We start from the raw sequence: 21,769 nt of genomic DNA on the forward strand, positions 1-21,769 counted from the left end.
GGGAAAGTGGGGATGTAGGAGGGGCGCGGTACGAGCTTCAAGTGTGCAACATCCCACCCAAAGCCCGAGAGAGCCAGCATAAAGTCAGACATCACTTCACTCGTTCGTGAGTTCCATACCCCGGAACAAACAGGCTGCGTTACCGGGAGAAATAACGGTGTTCATTTTCAGTCACACAGAATTAAACCACTTTCGCCGCAATGGGGTTGAGATTTATACAATGTATCTCATATCTTTCGCTTCTCCTTCACCTGGAATGGACACACGTATCGGCTTTCAACCTGGACACAGAAAACGTCATTGAAAAGAAAGGAGAGCCCGGGAGCCTTTTCGGCTTCTCTCTGGCTATGCATTGGCAATTAAATCCGTTGGATAAAAGAATGTAAGTCTCCTTATTTTTTATTTGTATTTTTTCCCCGTTTAAGTTGCGGAGTTAACCGCTAACAGGTGGTTGCTACTGTAGCCTAGTGTTATTACTTCAAAGGCTCGCAGGTTCATCGCAAAAGTTTATCGTCTCAACATCATTGTTCCCCTCATTCGGGAATCATTTTCATTAGTTAATTAACTCCGATTTCCGGTTGTTTTGGTCTTGACATTTTGTTAACGTTTCAGATCGGCATGTTTTTAGTAACGGGTTAATTATGGGTAAGTTTTACAGCTTTTGCTGCCCTTTGCAGGCTCGTTCCTGTCCGTGCGCGGCTCCAATGTCATTATAGGTCATGAATTTGGCAACAAACAAAAAAGTCTCATGATTCCAAACCACTTACTCTGCTCTATAGATGTTTACTAGCTCCGGGTAGAAATAGACCTTTGGGGAATTCTCACTTGGGCACAGATCTTGTTAGGATAATTGTATTTATGGTTCTCAGCATCCTATTATTATTTGCATCACTCGTGTCATGTGCACCTCATGCCGTGTGTCCTCAAAGTAGAGTAAAGCCAGCCCATACTGTAGCTGGTGAATGTCATTGTCGCTTGGATCAAATACTGTAAAAGTTAGCCTTGTCCCTAGGCTATGGGCGTGGCAAGCTGCAAGGACTGTGCCATTGTGTTAGTCAGGGTCGCAGTAGTGTTAGATGGTGTGAAAGCAAATGTTTAAAAACATTTGATTTATTTATTATTTAACTAGGCAGTATAGCCATATACTGTACATCATTGTCTTTAACCTCAAACCAGCTGAGCCTTAACATTTCCAGACAGTCTAGTTGACCTCGAAGATAACTGCTTTTGGCCAAGTGACAGCACCCCCCCAACAATGTGCTGTCTACCATGGGAAATAGAAGTGACACCCTTCTGTAGTCTTACCATCAATCTCCTGCCTAATTTCACCCTGCTCCTTGTAGCACAGCAGGACTATCCCTCAACTGCCCTCAACACTCTGGTTAACTACTGACTTAGGATCAGCTGTCTGCACCCCAGACCCCATTCTATACATCATGTGCTCAATGACTATACTTATTCTAGACCTGTTGTTATGGACGACGAGTCATTGGAATGGATTTGTGTTTAGAATAGATTCTACCCTTTTAAACAAGGTGTGGAATGTAATGGGTTGAAGTCATTATAGTCTTAGGTCTGTAACTTTCTGTAATGGTCGGGCCTTCTTAGTTCTGACCTGAACTTGTCTGAACACACATACACACACATACACACAATTTAATGTACCAGTTTTCGTCTGTGTCTATATTAGAGGCACGTGGTCGTCAGCCCTGTGAACAGTCAGGCGGTAGAGACAGAAAGAAACACGTTCTAGTTCAGATTAGGGTTGAGATTTCATACCCTGAGATTCCCTCAATGAGTTCTCTCATGTAGAAAACCTGACAGATGTTTATACAGGGATCAAAAATGGATTTGGAATTGAATCCATGTACAGTGCATTCGGAAAGTATTCAGAACCCTTGACTTTTTCCACATTTTGTTACGTTAAAGCCTTATTCTACAACGGATTAAAACATTTTTTTCCCCCTCATCAATCTACACACAATATCCTATAATAACAAAGCGAGAACAGGTTTTCAGATTTTTATTTACGTAAGTATTCAGACCCTTTACTATGAGACTCAACATTGAGCTCCGGTGCATCCTGTTTCCATTGGTCATCCTGTGGTAAATTCAATTGATTGGACATGATTTAGAAAGGCACACACCTGTCTATATCAGGTCCCACAGTTGACAGTGCATGTCGGAGCAAAAACCAAGCCATGAGGTCGAAGGAATTGTCCGTAAAGCTCTGAGACAGGATTGTGTCGAGGCATGAATCTGGGGAAGGGTACCAAACATTTTCTGAAGCATTGAAGGTCCCCAAGAACACAGTGGCCTCCATCAATCTTTAATGGAAGAAGTTTGGAACCACCAAGACTCTCCCTAGAGCTGGCCGCCAGGCCAAACTGAGCAATCGGGGGAGAAGGGCCTTGGTCAGGGAGGAGACCAAGAACCTGATGGTCACTCTGAAAGAGCTCCAGAGTTCCTCTGTGCAGATGGGAGAACCTTCCGGAAGGACAACCATCTCTGCAGCACTCGACCAATCAGGCCTTTATGGTAAAGTGGCCAGACGGAAGCCACTCCTCAGTAAAAGGCACATGATAGCCCGCTTGGAGTTTGCCAAAAGGCACCATGAGAAACAAGAAAGTCTGGCACCATCCCTACAGTGAAGAATGGTGGTGGCACTGTCATGCTGTGGGGATGTTTTTCAGCGGCAGGGACTGCGAGACTAGTCAGGATCGAGTGAAAGAGCAAAGTACAGAGAGATTCTTGATGAGACCTCAGATTATGGTGAGGGTTCACTTTCCAGCAGGACAACGACTCTAAGCACACAGCCAAGACAATGCAGGAGTGGCTTCGGGACAAGTCTCTGAATGTCTTTGACTGACCCAGCCAGAGCCCGGTCTTGAACCCAATCAAACATCTCTGGAGAGACCTGAAAATAGCTGTGCAACGATGCTCCCCATCCAACCTGACAGAGATTGAGAGGATCTGCAAAGAAGAATGGGAGAACCTCCCCAAATACAGGTGTGCCAAGCCTGTAGTGTCATACCCAAGAAGACTTGATGCTGTAAATGCTGCCAACGGTTCTTCAACAAAGTACTGAGTAAAGGGTCTGAATACTTATATAAATGTTATGTTTCAGTTTTTATTTGTATTTTTATACATTTGCAAACATTTCTAAAAATCTGTTTTTGCTTTGTCATTATGGGGTCTTGCGTGTAGATTGAGGAGGGAAAATAAGCCCGTAACCTAACAAAATGTGGGGGAAAGTCAAGGGGTCTGAGTACTTTCCGAATCCACTGTACCTTTCAGGAACACAGACTCTAAAAGCCTGTTTCTGTTCCATATGACCTCAGGACATGTCTCTCATTAACACTGAATCAGCAGGTCTGAGTCATACGTCCCCAAATCCTAACCTAAATTATGGGCAAAATGCTGGCCTTAGACATCAGTGCATGCATGAACAGCCAAGTGATAGTGTGTATGTGTGTGGGCGCATCTGTACAGCGTCGCAGAGTATGTGTGTGCCTATTCAGCAGTGAGAGGTGTGTGTGTGTGTGTGCGGGGGGGGGGGGTTGTGGTGTTAAAGTGGTGACTGATGCAGTGCAGTCTGTGTATTAGAAGCTATGAGGCCTTCCTGGTCTTTTGTAACTGTTTCCGCGTGAGTCGGCACATTGTTGGTAACAAACTGTACGCACACGCAAACTCACACATACTGTGTACACAGGCACGCATGCATGCACACACACACACACACACACACAACACACACACACACACACACACACACACACACACACACACACACACACACACAGACATGCACTGCAGGAGTTGAAATCCACAATGGTCACCGTTGACTGACCTTGGGCGAGTGGATTCTCCAGTGTACAGCACACTAAACTTGGCAGCCATACGTCATCATGATATACACAGTATGTAATGCTGCCAGAGGCTACACTTCTTACCTGCCTACCTCAGTAGATCAGGATTCCAGACTGTCTGTGCTGTCTGGGGGGTGTTTCCGGGGAATCTAGAGTGTGTGTGTGTGTGAAAGGTGAGTCATACGTCTGTGCCACACCTGAACGGTTGCTCCCGTTCCGCCAAACTGAGCCCGTGCCTCACAGGTGTGTGTGTTTTGTGTGCACTTTTTTTGTTTGTTGATACCTGCAGGCAATGGAGGGATCTGTTTGGCACGGGTCTGTGGGGGGTGGGTTCAGGTGTGTCTGTGTGTCTCACGTACACGCCGAAGAGCAAGGGGTTGTGTGCATGTGGGTTAGGTCCCAAAGTCGGTCACAACTGCAGAGAGTTGGGGCTTCTCTCTGTGTGGGAGAAAGTAATAAAGTGTCACAGAGAGAACGAGAGAGGAGGGAAGGCTGTGACAAAGAGACTGAGGTAGAAGTAGAGAGAGCGTCTTAGTGAAAGTGTATGGGAGGTACAACGCACGTGTGGGAGAGAGCGAGAGAATCCTTTCCAGCATGTTCTATAGATGGATGTCTAGGGTGTAGAGCTGTGAGGTTCCTATGTGCGACAGATCTTTGATCTCTCAGATCCTGCATAGATAGGATATTGATTTTAGTGGGAAGGTTAGGGTTAGAGTTCAGAGTCCTGGGAAAAAAAGTGCTAATTGTATGCAATATTTTATTGCTACATTTTGTTGTTGTTGTTGGACTACGTTACATGTACAGCATGTGAAAAAATGATCACGTGCACGCGCACGCACCTCTTTGTCTGCCCGTTCTCTCCTGCCTGCAGGCTGATCCAGGTTAGCTCAAGTTAGCCAACATCAAAGCTGAGGAGTGGTGGAGGGATGTCTGGAGGAATGCTGACAGCATAAATCACCTTTTACAGCTGGGCACCAAATACACACTGTCGGTCAGTTACTCAAGCCATGCTGTCTGTCTCCCACACAGACCTGGTACTAGGTACCAAATGGAAGGAAACGGACTGAAACAGGGAGGGACTACCTGAACTTATCCAATAAGAAGCACAAAGTGCTTTGTTACGGCGTACTCTCATTAACACAACCCTGGGTTCATATCAGTCCTGGCAAGGAGCATAGAGAACTTGGCGTTAAAATGTCAAGAGTTCTGGAATTCATTAGGGTTCTGTAAAATGTTCTGGGATCCATTTAGAACTGAAATGTTCTGAAAGTTTCACTGATGTTGATCCATAGTTGCTTGGTAACAAGATGTGGTGGTGCATATAGTTCCTCGATTTGGTGTTTCTCTGTTTCTTTCGGCTGTAGGCTGTTTGGCCTCATTGTGTGTTTGTGAAAAGAGAGAGAGAGAGAGAGAATGGTGGTTTCTACTGTTTTCCTTTGCTGTGTTGTTTGTTCATACACACACACACAGCTTTATTTTTTGGGGAGTAAAAATGTTTGAAGCATTAAAAAGTCCTATTTTTCCAAACCCTACCCCTAAACTTTAACCTAACGCGCGCGCACACACACACTGGATGTTTATCTTTGTCCTTCCTGTGGATTTTATTCTCTACTTCCTGTACATGTGGTGAATGATTGGAGAAGCAGCTGTGTCGTTAGCCATTATCAGTAGAACAATACACACTCCCTCTCTTCACACTCCCTGTCTCCCTCTCACACACTCCCTGTTTTACTACCAGTGGCAGGCTACTGGGTAATGGGCCTCGCACGCGTTACATTGCCCAGACATCAATAAACAATTGAGACCACGTACAATTCAAACATTCATATACTTTTACTGCAACCACTGTGTATACCTGGATAATTTATCTATGTAGTTATAAACCATGATGTGCCGCGCAGCGTAGTCTGAGGAGTAGGTCCAAGTTGTTCCTAACCACTGATGCAGGGTCAGCTCTTTTCTCATCCCCTAATGTTCTAGGGTAGGATTTTGAGGAGGGTAATGTGATCCTAGACCTGTGGTTAAGTGGCAACTTGTACCTTGAGTGTAGTCTGAACCCAAGGAACCACAGGGTTCACCAAATGACCGTGTGGGCGTGGCTAAGGGGATGCCTCTTCCTTCGGCCTATTCTCCTGACTTCCTGTTAGTGTATGTATAGCAGGGGGCAACATGAAGGATGCTCATTGTTCTCAGATCAGTGTTGGAGCAGTCGTTTAATTACCTGGGCACGATTCCATTCATTTATTTTCACTCACTCTATTCTCCCCCTCCCTCCACATGTTCTCTCCACTCTGGGAAATCTCCACTGAGGCCCAGAGGAGTCAGCACCCACATGACTCTCTCCCGCTCTCTTTTTCCTGTCTCAATTCAAATTCAATTCGAGGGGCTTTATTGGCATGGGAAACATATGTGTACGAGCAAGTGAAGTAGATCATCAACAAAATGTTTTGTCCCCAGTCAACTTAAGAGGAACCAGTGAGTTTCTGTCAGCTCTTGGCTGAGAGACCAGACATCATGGTGTCATGCTACACACAGAGAACAGTTATAGCAGGCCTCGTATTAATGTGCACGCACACTTTTCCAACTTATATGAGTTTGTTAAAGAAACTAGCTCAAGCCCAATGCCTAGGCTTTAAAGACGGATGTTTTAGTACAAAAGCATTAGCAAGGTTTAACAGGACATGCCCTCAACGTCAGTCCTTCGTTCCACATATTGGGGAAGTTGCCAGAGCTGAGGAGGATGTTAAACTTGTTAAGTATAGCCAATTGGAGTATGTGGTCTGTATTTATGATCATTTCATTGAGGATACCGTCAACACTACAGGCCTTTTTGGGTTGGAGGGTTTGTATTTTGTCATGTAGTTCAGTCAATGTAATTGGAGAGTCCAGTGGGTTCTGGTAGAAACCGTAAAGACAGGAATCTTTAATAGTTGATTATAAGATTTGTATTTGGTCATTTTTATTTAGCCAAAAAAGATTGGATACGTGGTTTATCCATAGATTTCCATGTTGTTTGTTTAGTGTTTTCCAATTTTCCCAGAAGTGGTTAGATTCTATGGATTCTTCAATTACATTGAGCAGATTTCTGACCTGCTGTTCCTTCTTTTTCCGTAGTGTATTTCTGTATTGTTTTAGTGATTCACCATACTGAAGGCATAGACACAGGTTTTCTGGGTCTCTATGTTTTTGGTTAGACAGGTTTCTCAATTTCTTTCTTAGGTTTTTGCAATCTTCGTTAAACCAGTTGTCATTGTTGTTCATTTTCTTAGGTTGTCTGCTTGAAATGTTTTGATTTGTTAGGGAAGCTGAGAGGTCAAATATACTGTTTAGATTTTCTACTGTCAAGTTTATACCTTCACTATTACAATGAAACCTTTTGTCCAGGAAATTGTCAAGAAGGGATTGAATTTGTTTTTGCCTAATAGTTTTTTGGCAGATTTCCACACTATTTTCCTTCCATCTATAGCATTTCTTAATATTATTCAGTTCCTTTGGCTTTGATGCCTCATGATTGAGCATAGCTCTGTTCAAGCAGAGTGATCTCTCCCCTATCTCTGTCTTTCTCGCTCTTAATGAGTTAACCACATTAAAGGCCCCTTGACCCCAAACACACCTCTGTTCACCCACGTAAGGATGAATACGAGTTGTGTTCAAAACAGGTGGGGTTTTCTTAATCTCATCGAGTACTTAAACCATAGAAATCAATCTAGTATGGCTTTTTTAAAATCCTTTTGATGAAAGACCCTTGGGTGAGAGTTTTTCAAGGTCACATAGCAATCAATGCAAACTGAAATCCATGAACATGACAAATGGCCTATCCCAAAATCACAGCAAGGTTTACAAATAGATACAAGGTAAAACAGGCCTGCGCTAAAACCATGTGATTTGTACGACAAGGCATTACGCATTTCTATGCATTGAACTCCTTACAAAGCTTCAGTTCATTTCATGACTGACGATTTATCAACACACACACACACACACACACACACATACAGTGATGGGGAACTTCGATATGCTGCTGTGGGAAACCTTGAGTAATGCATCGTGGGTACTGGGGTGTGGTGGCTGTGACCCCTCTCTAAGAGCCCCTCTTGTCTGTGGTTCCATAAAGACATCCAGTGAGTGTGGCCCCTCCCTGGAGTGTGTGTGTGTGTGTCCACTCTTGAGTGTGCATGTGTGTGTCTCCATTCCACTTTTTCTTGTGTGTGCCCACCCTTTGTGGATGAATGTTATCACTGAGTCGCAGTTCTGTCCAATCATGAAAGCGATCTTTGTCTGAGGGGTTCGGGGGAGGGAGGGGGCAGATCATGGGAACAGCAGTTTGATTGAGTGCGTGCATGTGTGTGTGTGTGTGTGAGAGACACTCTCTGATGTTCTCTGTTGAAAGGGAGATGCTGTGTGACTCAGGGGGAAAGTGAGGGGGGAGTGCCGAGAGCTGCTGACAGGCTGGTTAAGATTATCGCAGGTGTCAAAGTGTAGGACTCCACATTGGCCCTGATCTACTCACCGACTGTAGCTTCCTCTTATAATAATGGGTGTATGGTGGTGGTTTGAATGATGACCGCTTTGTAAAATGTGGATCAGACATGGACAGGGAGTGATGTGTGTGTCAGTCATGTTGTAATATTTGTGTGTGTGTGTGTTTCCTGTATTCAAACATGGCCTTGTGGTGTGTGTTACAGGTTGCTGGTTGGTGCTCCAAGGGCCAAAGCTCTGAGAGGTCAGAAGGCAAAGATCACAGGAGGACTCTACAACTGCGACACAGCTTCCACTTCCTCCAGCTGTAGCCGAGTGCAGTTCGACAACGATGGTGAGCTCACCTCTAAACACACGCACACACACATTTTCGGTCGTCGGCTGTCCACACAAGTCCTTATAAGGCAATCACTAGATATTCAGCAGTTGATCAAGATTTGATGATTTCTGTGTGTGCAGAGGACGTGAACACAGAGAGTAAGGAGAACCAATGGATGGGTGTAACAGTAAACAGCCAGGGACCGGGAGGAAAGATTGTGGTAAGTGTGTGTGCGTGTGTACATGAGTGGGTTAAATTATTGACCTGATTGAAAGCTCTGTTAACCAATCTCTCTCTCTCTCTCCCCCTCCCTCCCCCTCCAGACGTGTGCCCATCGCTACCAGCGGCGTCTGTTTGTGAACACAGCCCAGGAGTCACGTGACATCACAGGGCGGTGTTACGTGCTGAGCCAGGACCTGACCATCGGTACCGAGTCTGATGAGGACGGAGGGAACTGGAGGTTCTGTGAGGGGCGGGCACGTGGCCATGAGAGGTTTGGTTCATGCCAACAGGGTCTGTCTGCCACCTTCACTAGGGACTACCACTACCTGGTATTCGGTGCCCCTGGAGCGTACAACTGGAAAGGTGGGTGGAGAGCGGGAGTGTGTATGTCTGAAATCAAACACTTGTCATTAATCTGAAAGGATCAGATTGGTGTGGACAATACGGGAAACGCCTACCAGAGGGGTAGATGGACCATGTTGCTTACACCTATCTCATCCTTTCAGATCTATGAGGTCCAGCTCAGGGGCTAGAGGTCGGGGTTAGGGGATAAGGTCAGGGTTAGGCCAGGGTTAGGTAGATTAGATTAGCCCAGTCTACATGGCCCCTTCCTTGAATCTATGAACCACTGTGACCTCTGGTAGCAAAACCATACTGATAAAACATATTTTTTTTTTAGATTAGGGTCATGTCATCGTGTACATAACATCACCCCCCAAAATTCAAAAAAAAAAAAAAATTCAGCTCATGATGTTTCATGTTTTTAAGTTACTGTTCTTCCATTCATTATTTGCTTGTGTTGAGATTTTTCTCCTCGTCTTATCATCTCCATGTTCCCCTTCACTTCCTCACCCCCGCCATCCCTCCATCCCCCCCATCCCTCTATCCCTCCAGGGGTGGTGAGAGTAGAGCAGAAGAACAACACTCTGTTGGAGATGGGCTTCTATGACGACGGGCCCTATGAGGTGGGCGATGAGAACCGGTTAGACCCAGACCTGGTCCCTGTGCCCGCTAACAGTTACTTGGGTAGGTACATCTAAACCCTTTCGCCCCTCGTTCCTCTCTCTCGCCCTCCTCTCTGTGGGTCCAGGTGTGCTCTTCACGACCACCGTGTCCAGCTCCAGAGTTGAAACAGTTTGTGTACAAGTCACTTCCTCCTCAGATTGCTATGGAGACCGACATAACGGGCCAATAGCTACTTAGGTTTGTATTACTTCCTGCGCGATGACATCATGCTCTCCATAACCAATCGAATGACTCTGTGCACTAGTTATCATCATGGGCGGTGAAATATTGTGCTCGTCATGAGGATCAGCCTGAGCTGGGTGTTATGTCGTTTTTTAAAATGTTTTTATTTTTATTGAACCTTACTTAACTAGGCAAGTCAGTTGAGAACACGTTCTTATTTACAATGACGTCGAGGTGATCTATAAATCACCTCAACCTCCAACCAACTGGGCTTGAACATGTCCACGTGATAGAGAGAACAGTGAATCTGTACAACACCTAGCGGCATATGGATGAGATCATTCATGTTTTGGGAATGAGTCGGTGTACACTGACTCATTCATTGATTGATTGATTATGTCTCTCCTATCAGGCTTCTCTCTGGACTCGGGGAAGGCCATCACTAAGAAGGGTCAGCTGACCGTGGTCGCCGGTGCCCCGAGAGCCAATCACAGCGGGGCAGTGGTGTTGCTAAAGAAGGAGACCGAAGCGTCCACCATGTTGTCACCAGAGCACATCCTGGAAGGGGAGGGGCTGGCCTCGTCGTTCGGCTACGACCTCGCTGTGGTGGATCTGACTGGCGACGGGTACGTCTCGCTTGTCTCTCCTTCTTTCTCCCGATCGTCAACGAGGCAAATCTATACGCTGCCCTTCCCATGTCCACCTTCCCGTCATAAGCAGTTTCTCTCCACGCGGGAGGATGTAATTTGACTCGAGCCTCTCGGATGATCTTGGAGTTGAGGCGACTAGCTCCGTGCTGAGACGATCTCTCTCTGTTCCCCCTCCCAAATCATTTCTTGCTCCCTCTCGGTCTCTCTGGCTCTAGGTGGGAGGACATCGTGGTGGGAGCCCCGCAGTTTTTTGAGAAGGACGGGGAGGTAGGCGGAGCCATTTATGTCTACGTTAACAAGGGCGGAGACTGGAGTAAGGTCACGCCCACCAGGATAGACGGACCTCGGGACTCCATGTTCGGACTGGCCGTAGAAAACCTGGGAGATCTCAACCTGGACGGCTATCAGGGTAAGGGGCGCGTGTGTGTGTTGATAAATCTGTCTTTGCCTTTGTGTGTGTGTAGACGGTGTGTAATCCTGACTCTCTCTCTCTGCCAGACATCGCTGTGGGAGCACCCTATTATGACAGTGGGTCAGGGAAGGTGTTCATCTACCACGGCTCAGCTCAGGGCATCAACATCAAACCGGCACAGGTGTTGTCAGGGGTGCCATCGGAGACTAAGCTGTTTGGTTATTCTCTAGCTGGTAACATGGACTTGGACAGGAACTCGTACCCTGACCTGGCCGTAGGATCTCTCTCCGACTCTGTGTTCGTCTATAGGTAACCATGGCAATCAGTCATCTACCCCACAATGTTTTGTTTGTGCATTTCTACATTCCATTTGTTAATACCTTCTTTTTTGGGAGCCACTTTCTTGACCTTTAAACCTTTGACCCTGTGACGTCACTCCAGGACTCGGCCGGTCATTAGCATCCAGAAGGTTGTCAAGACAACGCCAAAGGAGATCGATCTGACTAAGAAAAACTGTGGCAACAGCATCTGGTGAGTGTGCTGTTTATCTGCAGAATATGGACAATGAGAAACCATTTAAGCCATATTCATAAATACAAATGACTTGATGTGTTTCCAGCTTGGAGGTAGAAGCCTGCTTCTCCTACACCGCCAACCCCAAATCCTACAGCCCCAGACTGAGTAAGACAACACCTTTTGTGTTATGATTTCTACAGTAGGCTTTTTCGGCCTTAGATCAGTATGCAATAGTAACTGTCCCTCTCTTTCTCCACCTCTCTCTCTGCTCTCTTCCCCTCTCTCTCGTTCTCTCTCCCCTCCTCAGCGGTGGCGTACTCCTTTGAGGCGGAGGCGGAGCGTCGGAAGAAGGGTCTCCCTCCCAGAGTGACCTTCTCCACGCGTTCCAGCGACGTCAACGACTACCAGTCCACCGGTGTTCTCATCCTCAGTGGGCAGGGCAAGAAGGAGTGTATCACCGCCAGACTCACACTACAGGTACTAGATCTCAACTCGCACGACTCGTGACACTGCTAACAGTAAAAAAGAGGAACGGGTAGCAAGAGGGGAAGGAAGAGATCGATATCTCAAGACGGTCTTTCACCAACCTTGCGGGAAAAATATGGACAAGAATCAGTCTCCTCTGTCCTTTGCCAGTGATATACCAGTGATATACCACGTATCTCTTATCTGTACTCTGTGTGTCTGTCACCTACAGGAGAACATTAAGGACAAGCTCAGGGGAATCCCCGTCGACGTTACCGTGGAGATAAAGAACTCCAAAAGGAAAAGAAGAGCGCTCCCAGAACTCCCGCCCATCCTCGACTCCAACGAGCCTATCACGGCCCGCGCTGAGGTGACCAATAACAACCGTAACACAGTCTCCTATTGGCCAGCTTCGGATCGACCTATGTGACAACAGTTTTGCAACCATGGCCTGCTCTAAAGCCCGTTCACTCTGGTCTAGTGTGAGTCTGTCTGATCGGCATGCTGTTCCCTGTGTGTGTAGGTGAGCTTCCTGAAGGAGGGCTGTGGCAGTGATAATGTGTGTCAGAGCAACGTACAGCTCCAGCATCGCTTCTGCTACAGAGAGCCCAACAAGGACGTCTTCCATCCACTACCTGTGTGAGTAGAACACATTAACCTGTCACTACCCAACACCTGGGTGAGTGGAATCAACGCTGACATAATCTGCCGGTGTCCTTGCAGGGAGGATGGGGTGCCGGTAGTCTCCCTTAGCGACCAGAAGGACATCGCCCTGGAGATCACGGTGACCAACCAGAATGGAGATGATGCCCATGAGGCGGTGTTGGTTGCCTCCTTCCCCCCCTCGCTCTCCTACTCTGCCTCCCGCTCTGCACCCAACGCGGTAAGTGACACCTCTCCTCTTCTGTCACACGCCCTCTCTCGCTACTTGCCCCTCTTCCGTTCTTCAGACCGGTTACCGAGTTGTGACTGGCTGTTTTGTCGATTGCAGGACAAGCAGGTGATCTGTGTGACCAATACGAACGGCTCTCAGGCAGACTGTGAGCTGGGGAACCCCTTCAAGCGAGGCTCAGAGGTAAGAGACACCGAGGCCGATCACCATCACCAGAGAAAAGGGCGTGCGCCCGCTGACGTATCCGTCTGTGTGTTTTAGGCGACGTTCTACATCATCTTGAGCACAGCAGGCATCTCTCTGAACACCACAGAGCTGGAGGTAGACCTGAAGCTGGAGACGTGAGTATACGCTGCCCGCCTCCCTCTGCGATGAGATACTGCACGGCTACATTTGACCAACGGTGCTGATTTGACCTCTGACCTTTCAGAACGAGTGACCAGCAAAACGTGGCCAGAGTCAAGGCCAAGGCCAAAGTGGTGATCGAGCTGCTGCTGTCCCTCACAGGGTACAACGATATGATTTGCCAGTTGCTTACTTTGATGTGCTTTGATGTGCTTTTACACGTGGGAACCAAATGTGTTGTCGCACCTCCCAGCATCGGAGCGTGATCATGACGATGTTTGTGTTCACATTGTGTTTCTTGTTTTCCCAGAGTTGCCAAGCCCTCCCAGGTCTACTTTACTGGAGAGGTCAAAGGTGAGAGCGCCATGAATTCCGAAGGAGACATCGGCAGCCCCATCGAGTACGAGTTCAGGGTAAGCCTATTCGTTTGCTTCTTTTCCGGAATAATGACATCATTATCAAACGGGTGCATTTTGTATTTCACTATAAACTGAACTCACCTGTCCTTTGACTGCCTTTTTGATTGACAGGTGATTAACCTGGGGAAGCCCCTGAAGACATACGGCAGCGCCGCCCTGATCGTCAATTGGCCAAAGGAGACGGTGGAGGGGAAGTGGCTCCTGTACCTCATGAAGATCGACTCCAGAGGTCTGGAACAGATCACCTGCTCCCCTGAGAGAGAGATCAACTCCCTCGCCGTCAAAGAGGTTAGGAAACACTGCAGTGGTCAAACTCCAATCTCCTTGGACCTTTCTGGTCCCAAAGCAAACAAACTGACGGTCCCAGTACAATTACCTCTGTTGTTCTCACCAAGGGAATGTTTGTTCCGAATGATCTTCTGTCACACTCTGTTTAGGAGCCGAGCAGCACCAGGAGGAGACGAGCCGTGGTGGAGACAGACAAACCTCAGGAGGGAACCATCGCACGACTGACTGACAAGAGGAAATACACTACTTTGGTAACACAACCTTCTCTCTCAGTAGCTCAACGTTTAAATGTGTTATTAGTCGTATACGAGCTCTACTGTGAAGTGTGTGTGTGTGTGTGTGTGTGTGTGTGTGTGTTACAGTCGTGTGAGGACGGGGCAAAGTGTGTGGAGATTCGCTGCCCCCTTCAGGGCCTAGACAGTAATGCAGTCATCCTGCTCAGATCTCGCCTCTGGAACAGCACATTCCTGGAGGTAAGACACGCACCTCCCTCTGCTATTTGACTGCACCTCCCTCTGCTATTTGACTGCACCATGTGTTCCTGTCCACGCTCACCTCCCTCTGTGTTTCCCAACAGGAGTACTCCAAGCTGAACTATCTGGACGTGATAGTGAAAGCCTCTCTCAGAGTGGACGGAGCAGCCAAAAACATGGTCCTGAGGAACGCAGAGACACAGGTACTTGGCTAGTTTCACATTTCGAACACACAAAAACCCACATTTCCCTTTCCGTTGACTTTCTATTGATGTTGTCTATTCTCAGGTGAGAGTGACGGTGTTCCCAGAGCGTCGTGTGGCTCAGTACGGAGGACTCCCATGGTGGATCATCCTGGTAGCCATCTTGTTAGGGCTGCTGCTGCTCGGCCTGCTGGTCTTCCTGCTGTGGAAGGTAAGACTAGAAGAGCTCGGATAAATGTCACTGTTTACAGTATATACAGTATGAATACACACACACACACACACACACACACACACACACACACACACACACACACACACACACTAATGCAATTGCTTCTCTTTAGTGCGGTTTCTTCGGGAAAAAGAAAGAGGATGTGCCACCCTCTGACAAAGAGAGATTGACGTCTTCTGATGCGTAAAAGAGGGCGAGACGCTGTCTCTGGGGTAAACGCATCTATACCCACCTATACATGCCCGGGGGCACAGAGGATGGACGGAGACAGTGGCAGACTAACTATCGCTGAAGGGGGGAAACGCTTTCGCTAATGATCGAGCAGTTAAGGGGCTCAGAGCTATGAAATCAAATGCAATGGCTATGACGAGGGAACGGATGGAACAGAATGTTACAGGGCTCCGCTGACAGGTTGCTGTAGAAAAGCACTTCTCGTTTCTGCTTGGAAATGGTCTTCTTTCGAACTGTTGTTGTTGTTGAGTTATGGACGGTTTACATGCATGGCCATGTGGGATGAATGCTTACTTTGGTTGAAAAATCATTATGCCATCTATATGAACTGTTCTCCTATCGCTCCAAAGACCTTCTGGGCTGGTCCTTGCCGTCTTCATCTCTCTCCGCCTCTGGTTTCTGCTTCTGTGGTCGCCATTGGAACTTCAAGCACTTCCTGTCTGAAGGCTCTGAAGTGGTTCTCTCTCAGCCTGGTTTATAGGGGCGTTGCTACATCACAGCTTTCTGCATGTCGGACCACCGATGGCTCTGTATCGCCTCCTACTGTTCAAGAGCCTCACTCACATCTCTGCCCTTAAAGGGATAGCACACCCCAAAATCAAACATTGTTTAGACTTTTCATAGTTTGATGTGAGGGTGAGCTATTCCTTTCATGTTGTTGAGGCTCCAAACGGCTCGTTACTGATTTCTGTGCTGTTTTGTGTTTGTTGCCGCCAACAGTGTGGGTTCTTCAGACGCTCCAAGTACGACGACAGCGTTCCCAGATATAATGCGGTGCGGATACAAAAGGAGGAGAAAGACCAACTGGGAAGCCTGGAAAAGAAAGCCTGGATTACGAGCTGGAGTGAGAACGAGAGTTACTCTTAACAATGGCGGAACGCTGGAGCTCCCGTTCCCACAAACATTGATCTGACGATTCCAAGGCCCCGCGCCGCAGTGTGGACACAAAAAAAATGTAGGAAAAAAAAAACATTTGTAGAAAAGCTTTATTTGTGTACTTTAAGGACAGATGACGACAATACAGTACAGCAGCAGGTTAGATAAGGTGAAATAACACTTCATCAAATTGTCCCTTTTTGGGGATCAATTAAGTAGTGCCTTGTCTGATTGAATTTTATCTTGATAGTGACATCTATGTTGATCACTGGACAGAAAGAGAAGATTTTTGTGTGTTCTTTAACATTTTGAGTCAAGAATCCCAGCTCTCTCTTTCAAAGCTCTGGACATTGTTTTGTAAATGTACACTTACGGAACAGGCTAGAGTGTTTTATATGTTTTGTATATTTTGAAGAATGTGTATTTATTGTATGAGGAGAATGTTACCTACAAAGTACTCCACTGGCCAAATCATTTTTCAGAAGTTTTTTTTACTCCAAGATATGGAAGGATGGATGCCTCAAATCACAAATCATCTCAAAGCCATTTGGGTGTGAGGACAGTTATACACATTTCTCATGTTTAACTGGGGGCATTTTTCATCAAGTTATAGCAGGAGCTAATCAACAGCTTTCCCATTCAATCGTTCGGTATTATTTATATCCATGTACTAACGTCACCATCCATAACTGCTCAGAGAGAACGTTGTGAACTTTAAGTATTCGATTGTTGAGATGGCCCAGTGAAGCAGAGTGAGTGAGTGAGTGGGGAAACTACATATTGTGGTTCTTCTAACCGGTCACGTGAAATCAGTGTTCATTTCAAGGAAGTGAAGAAATTCTGCATTTTTTGTTGAAGTATTTAAACAGGGCCCATTCAATGACTTAACGTGGAGGATTTGTCCAGTGACAGCTGTTGACAATGTAAAGTAAAAGTGTGAAAAATTGCCATGATTTGCTAAATAAATGTTTTTACATCCTGTACAAATTCACATCCATCTTTTTTGTTACTTTTATTACATCATGGAAATGAAATTTAACCTAAAATGTTAAAATTCGGTCTTTACAGTCAGAAGTTAAGTCTAAGATTGAAACATGATTTATTAACGCATGTAAAACATTCACAGCTTAAAATACAATATAGTGCTTAAATGTCATCAGCTGTACAACATGCATATAGAAACGTCTATACATAGCAACAAAACACTTAAAATAAATAAAGTATATTTCCCCAGTCGCGGTGAGCCTAATAGAAGTAGGACTTCTCAGATAAAAAGTTGTGATTGAAGATCGTTTAGGGGTCAGAGTGCAGACTTCAGCAGAGTGACTCTGTTCTGACCTTTTTACCACCACATCTGTCCTCCCTTCTCTCCTTTCCTTCACTCTCCTTGCTCCTCTTCTCCCTTTCCTTTTCCTCTCTCTCCGTTCCCTTCACTCTCTCCTTCTCCAGAGTCTTCCTCATCTCCTTCAGCCTTCTCCTCAGAGCAGCACGGTCACTCTGACTGCACACCCCCAGAGCCTAGAGAAAGAAAAGGGGGGGAATACTTTATGTGAAACTATGGGCTGATCCATATGGAATGAAATCATTCATCTAAGGGACGCGTCACAATACTCTTCACTAGCCCCCTTTCCGAGCGGGTCACTGATCAGGGAAGCCCATTCAGTCCTTTATCAGAACACTGAAGACAAGGTGAGGATGATGTCTAACAGTATTAAGACATAGCCCTCGACTCCCTGTAGAACAAACCTACTTTGAGTTTGTTGTTGTCCAGATTGAGGAGTTGCAGCCCATCCACACCATTGGCTGTGAACTTGGCTGCATATTGGTCCATGCTAATGCCAATCAACCACAGACAGACCTGCTGATTGGTCCATTGGTCCAGGGGTCGGCTTTGCCATTGATTATCCTTACCATCTAGGACAGAGTCACCGTCCAGAGTCTACAGAGAGGGACAGACAGATTGTTTTTAACTGTTTTGGGTTTGTGTCAAACTAACACCTTAATATTCCATCACATTCTGGGTCGTTCGGGGGGGGGGGGAAGTAAACCACAATCCAGCCATGAGCCGAGGAGAAAACAATCAGGGAATGGTAGAAAACTAGAGCAGAAATCAGGTCAGAGAGAGAAGGGCGATAAAGACAGAAGTGGAGAGAGGACGGAGTGAGAAATAGAGGGAGACCATGTGAGAGACGGAGAGACGCACCTCTGAGGAGGAGAAGGTGAGAGTTTGAGAGCGCCCAGAGAGAGACAAATCTGATAGCATCCCTGACAGGAGAGCAGAGCTGGTACTGCCTGCGTCTGCAACACTCAGTCTCTAGAATGAGCAAAAACATGTGACTCTCACACACACACACACACTGTAAAGTGCACACTTGCACACACAACCAACCGCACACAGTCAAGAGTGAGTACAGTACAAAATGAAAGGCCCCAGGTGAAATAAGCATGCAAAATTCATAAGCCACATACATTATTGAGCTGGACAGGTGCTTTGAGCCAAAATGAAATGTGAAGTCCAGGGTAGTCGGAGATAAAAGCCCAGGTGTGCGAATGCGCGCCTCCCCTCTCACCTGGCAGTCTCTACTGCCCCCGGTGGTCATGTAGGGTAGACTGCTGCTGGAGACCGACCTAAGCTTCTCTCTCTCCCTCTTCAGCCTCTCCCGCCCTCGCTCCCCGAACCAGGAGAAGGGCAGGCAGGAGGGCATGGAAGTGACAGAGCCTGAGGGAGATACACCACTGCTGGGGTTATCTACCAGGTCACCACACGAACCCCTGGGGACAGAGAAAGACAACACAATATTCAAATAGAGGGATGGCAGAAACACTGAAAGAAGAAATGTAATGTGTGTGTAAATAGAAATTGCTGTACATGGTGTGTGTATAGTATTGACTGGACCCTGTTTTCTCTGCTAGTTCCGTAGTGTGTATACTATTTGTTTTACCTGTGGTCCAGGGACCTTCTCTCGTTCTTCTCCTTCTCACTCTTCCTGCCTCTGCTGAGAGACTTGCGGAGGCTGCTAGAGGGCAGAAGAACAGAGGTTAGAGGACAAGGTGGAACTATTACCACATTTCCCATACATGCACTACATGACCAAAAGCATGTGGACACCTGCTCGTCGAACATCTCATTCCAAAATCATGGGTGTTAAATATGGAGTTGGTAACCCCCCGTTTGCTGCTTATAACAGCCTCCACTCTTCTGGGAAGGCTTTTCACTAGATGTTGGAACATTACTGCGGGGACTTGCTTCCATTCAGCCACAAGATTTTGGGCGATGAGGCGAGGTAAGGCACTGACTCTGTCCTCTAACCTCTCTGGCTCACAGTCAGCATTCCAATTCATCCCAAAGGTGTTTGATGGGGTTGAGGTCAGGGCTCTGTGCAGGCTAGTGAAGTTGTTTCACACAGATCTCGACAAACCATTTCTGTATGGACATCGCTTTGTGCACAGGGGTCCTGTTCTGTGAGCTTGTGTGGCCTACCACTTCGCGGCTGAGCCGTTGTTGCTCCTAGACATTTCCACTTCACAATAACAGCACTTACAGTTGACTGGGGCAACTCTGGCAGGGCAGAAATTTGACAAACTGACTTGTTGGAAAAGTGGCATCCTACGACGGTGTCACGTTGAAAGTCACCGAGGTCTTCAGTAAGGTCATTCTACTGCAAATGTTATCTATGGAGATTGCATGGCGGTGTGCTCGATTTTCTACACCTGTCAGCAACGGGTGTGGCTGAAATAGCTGGATCCACGAATTTGAAGGGGTGTCCACATACACTATACATACAAAAGTATCTTATCTGCTCAGAAGTGCCTTGAGAATGAGCTTGCTGTACACTACAACTACACGAGGATCTGGTGAGCAACCTACCTGAAGTCAGGGAATCTTCTCTTTGATTTGTGTGTGGCAGAGGAGTTGTCCTCATTCGAGGGAGACTGGTCTGGCTGGGGGGTGAGGAGAGAGGATGGGGGATGGGACTGGGGGGTGAGGGCAGACAGAGAGGTGGTGCTGGAGTGGACACGGTCACCTCCTGCCGAGAATGAACGTCCCACCTCTCGGGGTGTGCTCGCAGTCAGAGATTGGCTCTTCCCGTCACAGGCCTGAATCTGGTCTTCCTCACCCTACAGGGAGTGATAGAACATTCAGTATGTCAATGGAATGTGTGTGCGTGTGTGTGTGATATATATATATTTATCTGACCGGTCTCCTGAAGGACTCTCTGAGTTTGTCTCGTGAGGGAGGGTGTCTCTTGGTTTTCTGGGCGAGCTGTGCTCTGGCCCTGTGAGCGCTCGTGTCCAGCCGACCCGTTTCAGGCACAGCAATGCTCCAGTCTGCACCTGATACAAACACAGTCTGAGAGGCTCAATACACAAAGATACACACATGCTCGCACACACAGACACATGCTACCTGAGGGGCAGTGTCTTACTTGAGGAAAATGAGGTGTCCAGCGATTGGTTGTCAATCTCAGGGACCGCCTCCCTTCGCTCCAGGGGACCAATCTGAACAGAGGAAAAGAAAAAAACACTTCACTCAGGTAGTAGCTGTACACAATAGTTTACGTCATCTCCTCCAGTCTCACCTGTCTCTGTAGTCTATCCACGGTATCTCTGTGTCTCCTCTCGGTCTCCTCCATCTCTCGCCGCAGCTCCTCCTCTCTCCTCTCACTCTCCTTCTCTCTGCACAGGGACAGAAGGTGCATCAGACACAGAGAGAAATATACTTTCTAAACAGGCAGTGAAAGTTCCTAATTGGCTCACAGGGACATTTTCACTGTGGACTACATTACCCAGAGCTCACCTGTGTTGGAATTCCCTCAGCAGTCTCTTGGCCTTGCTGTATTTGACCTCTAGGCTGTCGAATTGGCTCTGAGTGTCAGCCAATCGCTGGTTCACAATCCTGCACAGAGCCTGGGCCTCCTGCCAGTACCTAGAAAAACAATCACATTCTCCCTCATCACCATCATCATAATCAGCATTTATATCACCGCCATCATCATTTTCCATCGCCATCACACTAAATGAGTGACTGGTAGATCAGTGTAATTGATGATTACTTCTCTAGTTGGTCAGCCTTCTCCTCTCCCTCCTGGACACTCTGCTCCAGCTCATCCTGACGACTCTCCCACAAGGCCCGCTGCTCCTCACAAACCCTCAGCTGGAGGACAAACAGGTGGGTAACCAGTTCCCTAGCCCCATACCATGAACCCCATTCATCTAGCCCTCATCCCTAGACAGTAGACACTCCCCTGAGACACATCCCACTCTACTAAGCACCCAGAACAAAACTATGCACTTCAGCCACGTTCCAACATCTTGAAGACGCAGACATCCTTTTCCCTAAATACTCACTAAATCGAACAATGCCACCAGTAAAAAGGGCCTACTACATTAGCTCGCTTTAACCAAGGCTGTCATGTCAGATCCGATCAGTGAAAACACAGGGAAGACAGACAAGAAGAAAGTCTATTTTCAAGGTTATTGGAACATGGCATCTGTACTAATAACTCAGACTGTAGATAGAGACGTCTCATAGAGAGCTAAATGAGTCTGTTGAGAGGGAGGAAGTGTGTTTATGTGTGTGTGTGTGTGTGTTAGCATGCGTTTTGACAGTCTCGTCAGGGTGACCTACCTTCTCCTGGGCTAGGCAGAGTTGGTCTGATCTGGTCCTGAGCTTTAATTGGAGCTGA

General features: G+C 47.0%; 2 protein-coding genes across 3 annotated transcripts in view; one reads left to right on the forward strand and one right to left on the reverse strand.

Moving 5' to 3' along the window:
* LOC135558953 (integrin alpha-6-like) lies at window positions 1-17,073 on the forward strand. Of its 2 annotated transcripts, XM_064993201.1 has the most exons (25): window positions 1-382; window positions 8,555-8,682; window positions 8,808-8,887; window positions 8,991-9,252; window positions 9,784-9,915; window positions 10,490-10,703; window positions 10,943-11,136; window positions 11,226-11,448; window positions 11,581-11,670; window positions 11,759-11,820; window positions 11,963-12,126; window positions 12,347-12,490; window positions 12,644-12,759; window positions 12,844-13,003; window positions 13,112-13,195; window positions 13,274-13,353; window positions 13,443-13,520; window positions 13,668-13,770; window positions 13,888-14,064; window positions 14,214-14,315; window positions 14,427-14,537; window positions 14,642-14,740; window positions 14,826-14,951; window positions 15,088-15,187; window positions 15,927-16,015. In XM_064993201.1, the coding sequence occupies exons 1-24, from the start codon at window positions 201-203 to the stop codon at window positions 15,160-15,162; spliced, it is 3,186 nt and encodes a 1,061-aa protein (XP_064849273.1). In that variant the 5' UTR covers window positions 1-200; the 3' UTR covers window positions 15,163-15,187; window positions 15,927-16,015. The 2 variants fall into 2 exon arrangements, with proteins under 2 accessions (XP_064849273.1, XP_064849272.1); XM_064993200.1 differs by lacking the exon at window positions 15,088-15,187 and having other exon boundaries at window positions 2-382; window positions 15,927-17,073.
* The window catches only part of LOC135558954 (neurabin-1-like), a 15,325-nt gene continuing 9,734 nt past the window's right edge, over window positions 16,179-21,769 (reverse strand). Inside the window, exons 8-19 of the mRNA XM_064993202.1 lie at window positions 21,712-21,765; window positions 21,137-21,237; window positions 20,881-21,009; window positions 20,663-20,759; window positions 20,510-20,582; window positions 20,281-20,417; window positions 19,951-20,201; window positions 19,025-19,099; window positions 18,653-18,854; window positions 18,286-18,396; window positions 17,833-18,021; window positions 16,179-17,600 (exon numbers count right to left, since the gene is read on the reverse strand). Of these exons, the coding sequence (XP_064849274.1) occupies window positions 17,397-17,600; window positions 17,833-18,021; window positions 18,286-18,396; window positions 18,653-18,854; window positions 19,025-19,099; window positions 19,951-20,201; window positions 20,281-20,417; window positions 20,510-20,582; window positions 20,663-20,759; window positions 20,881-21,009; window positions 21,137-21,237; window positions 21,712-21,765 (1,623 nt within the window). The 3' untranslated portion in view covers window positions 16,179-17,396. The remainder of the gene's footprint in view (window positions 17,601-17,832; window positions 18,022-18,285; window positions 18,397-18,652; window positions 18,855-19,024; window positions 19,100-19,950; window positions 20,202-20,280; window positions 20,418-20,509; window positions 20,583-20,662; window positions 20,760-20,880; window positions 21,010-21,136; window positions 21,238-21,711; window positions 21,766-21,769) is intronic.

Source organism: Oncorhynchus masou, chromosome 17 (assembly GCF_036934945.1).
Source record: "Oncorhynchus masou masou isolate Uvic2021 chromosome 17, UVic_Omas_1.1, whole genome shotgun sequence".
Classification (NCBI taxonomy): Eukaryota; Metazoa; Chordata; class Actinopteri; order Salmoniformes; family Salmonidae; genus Oncorhynchus; species Oncorhynchus masou.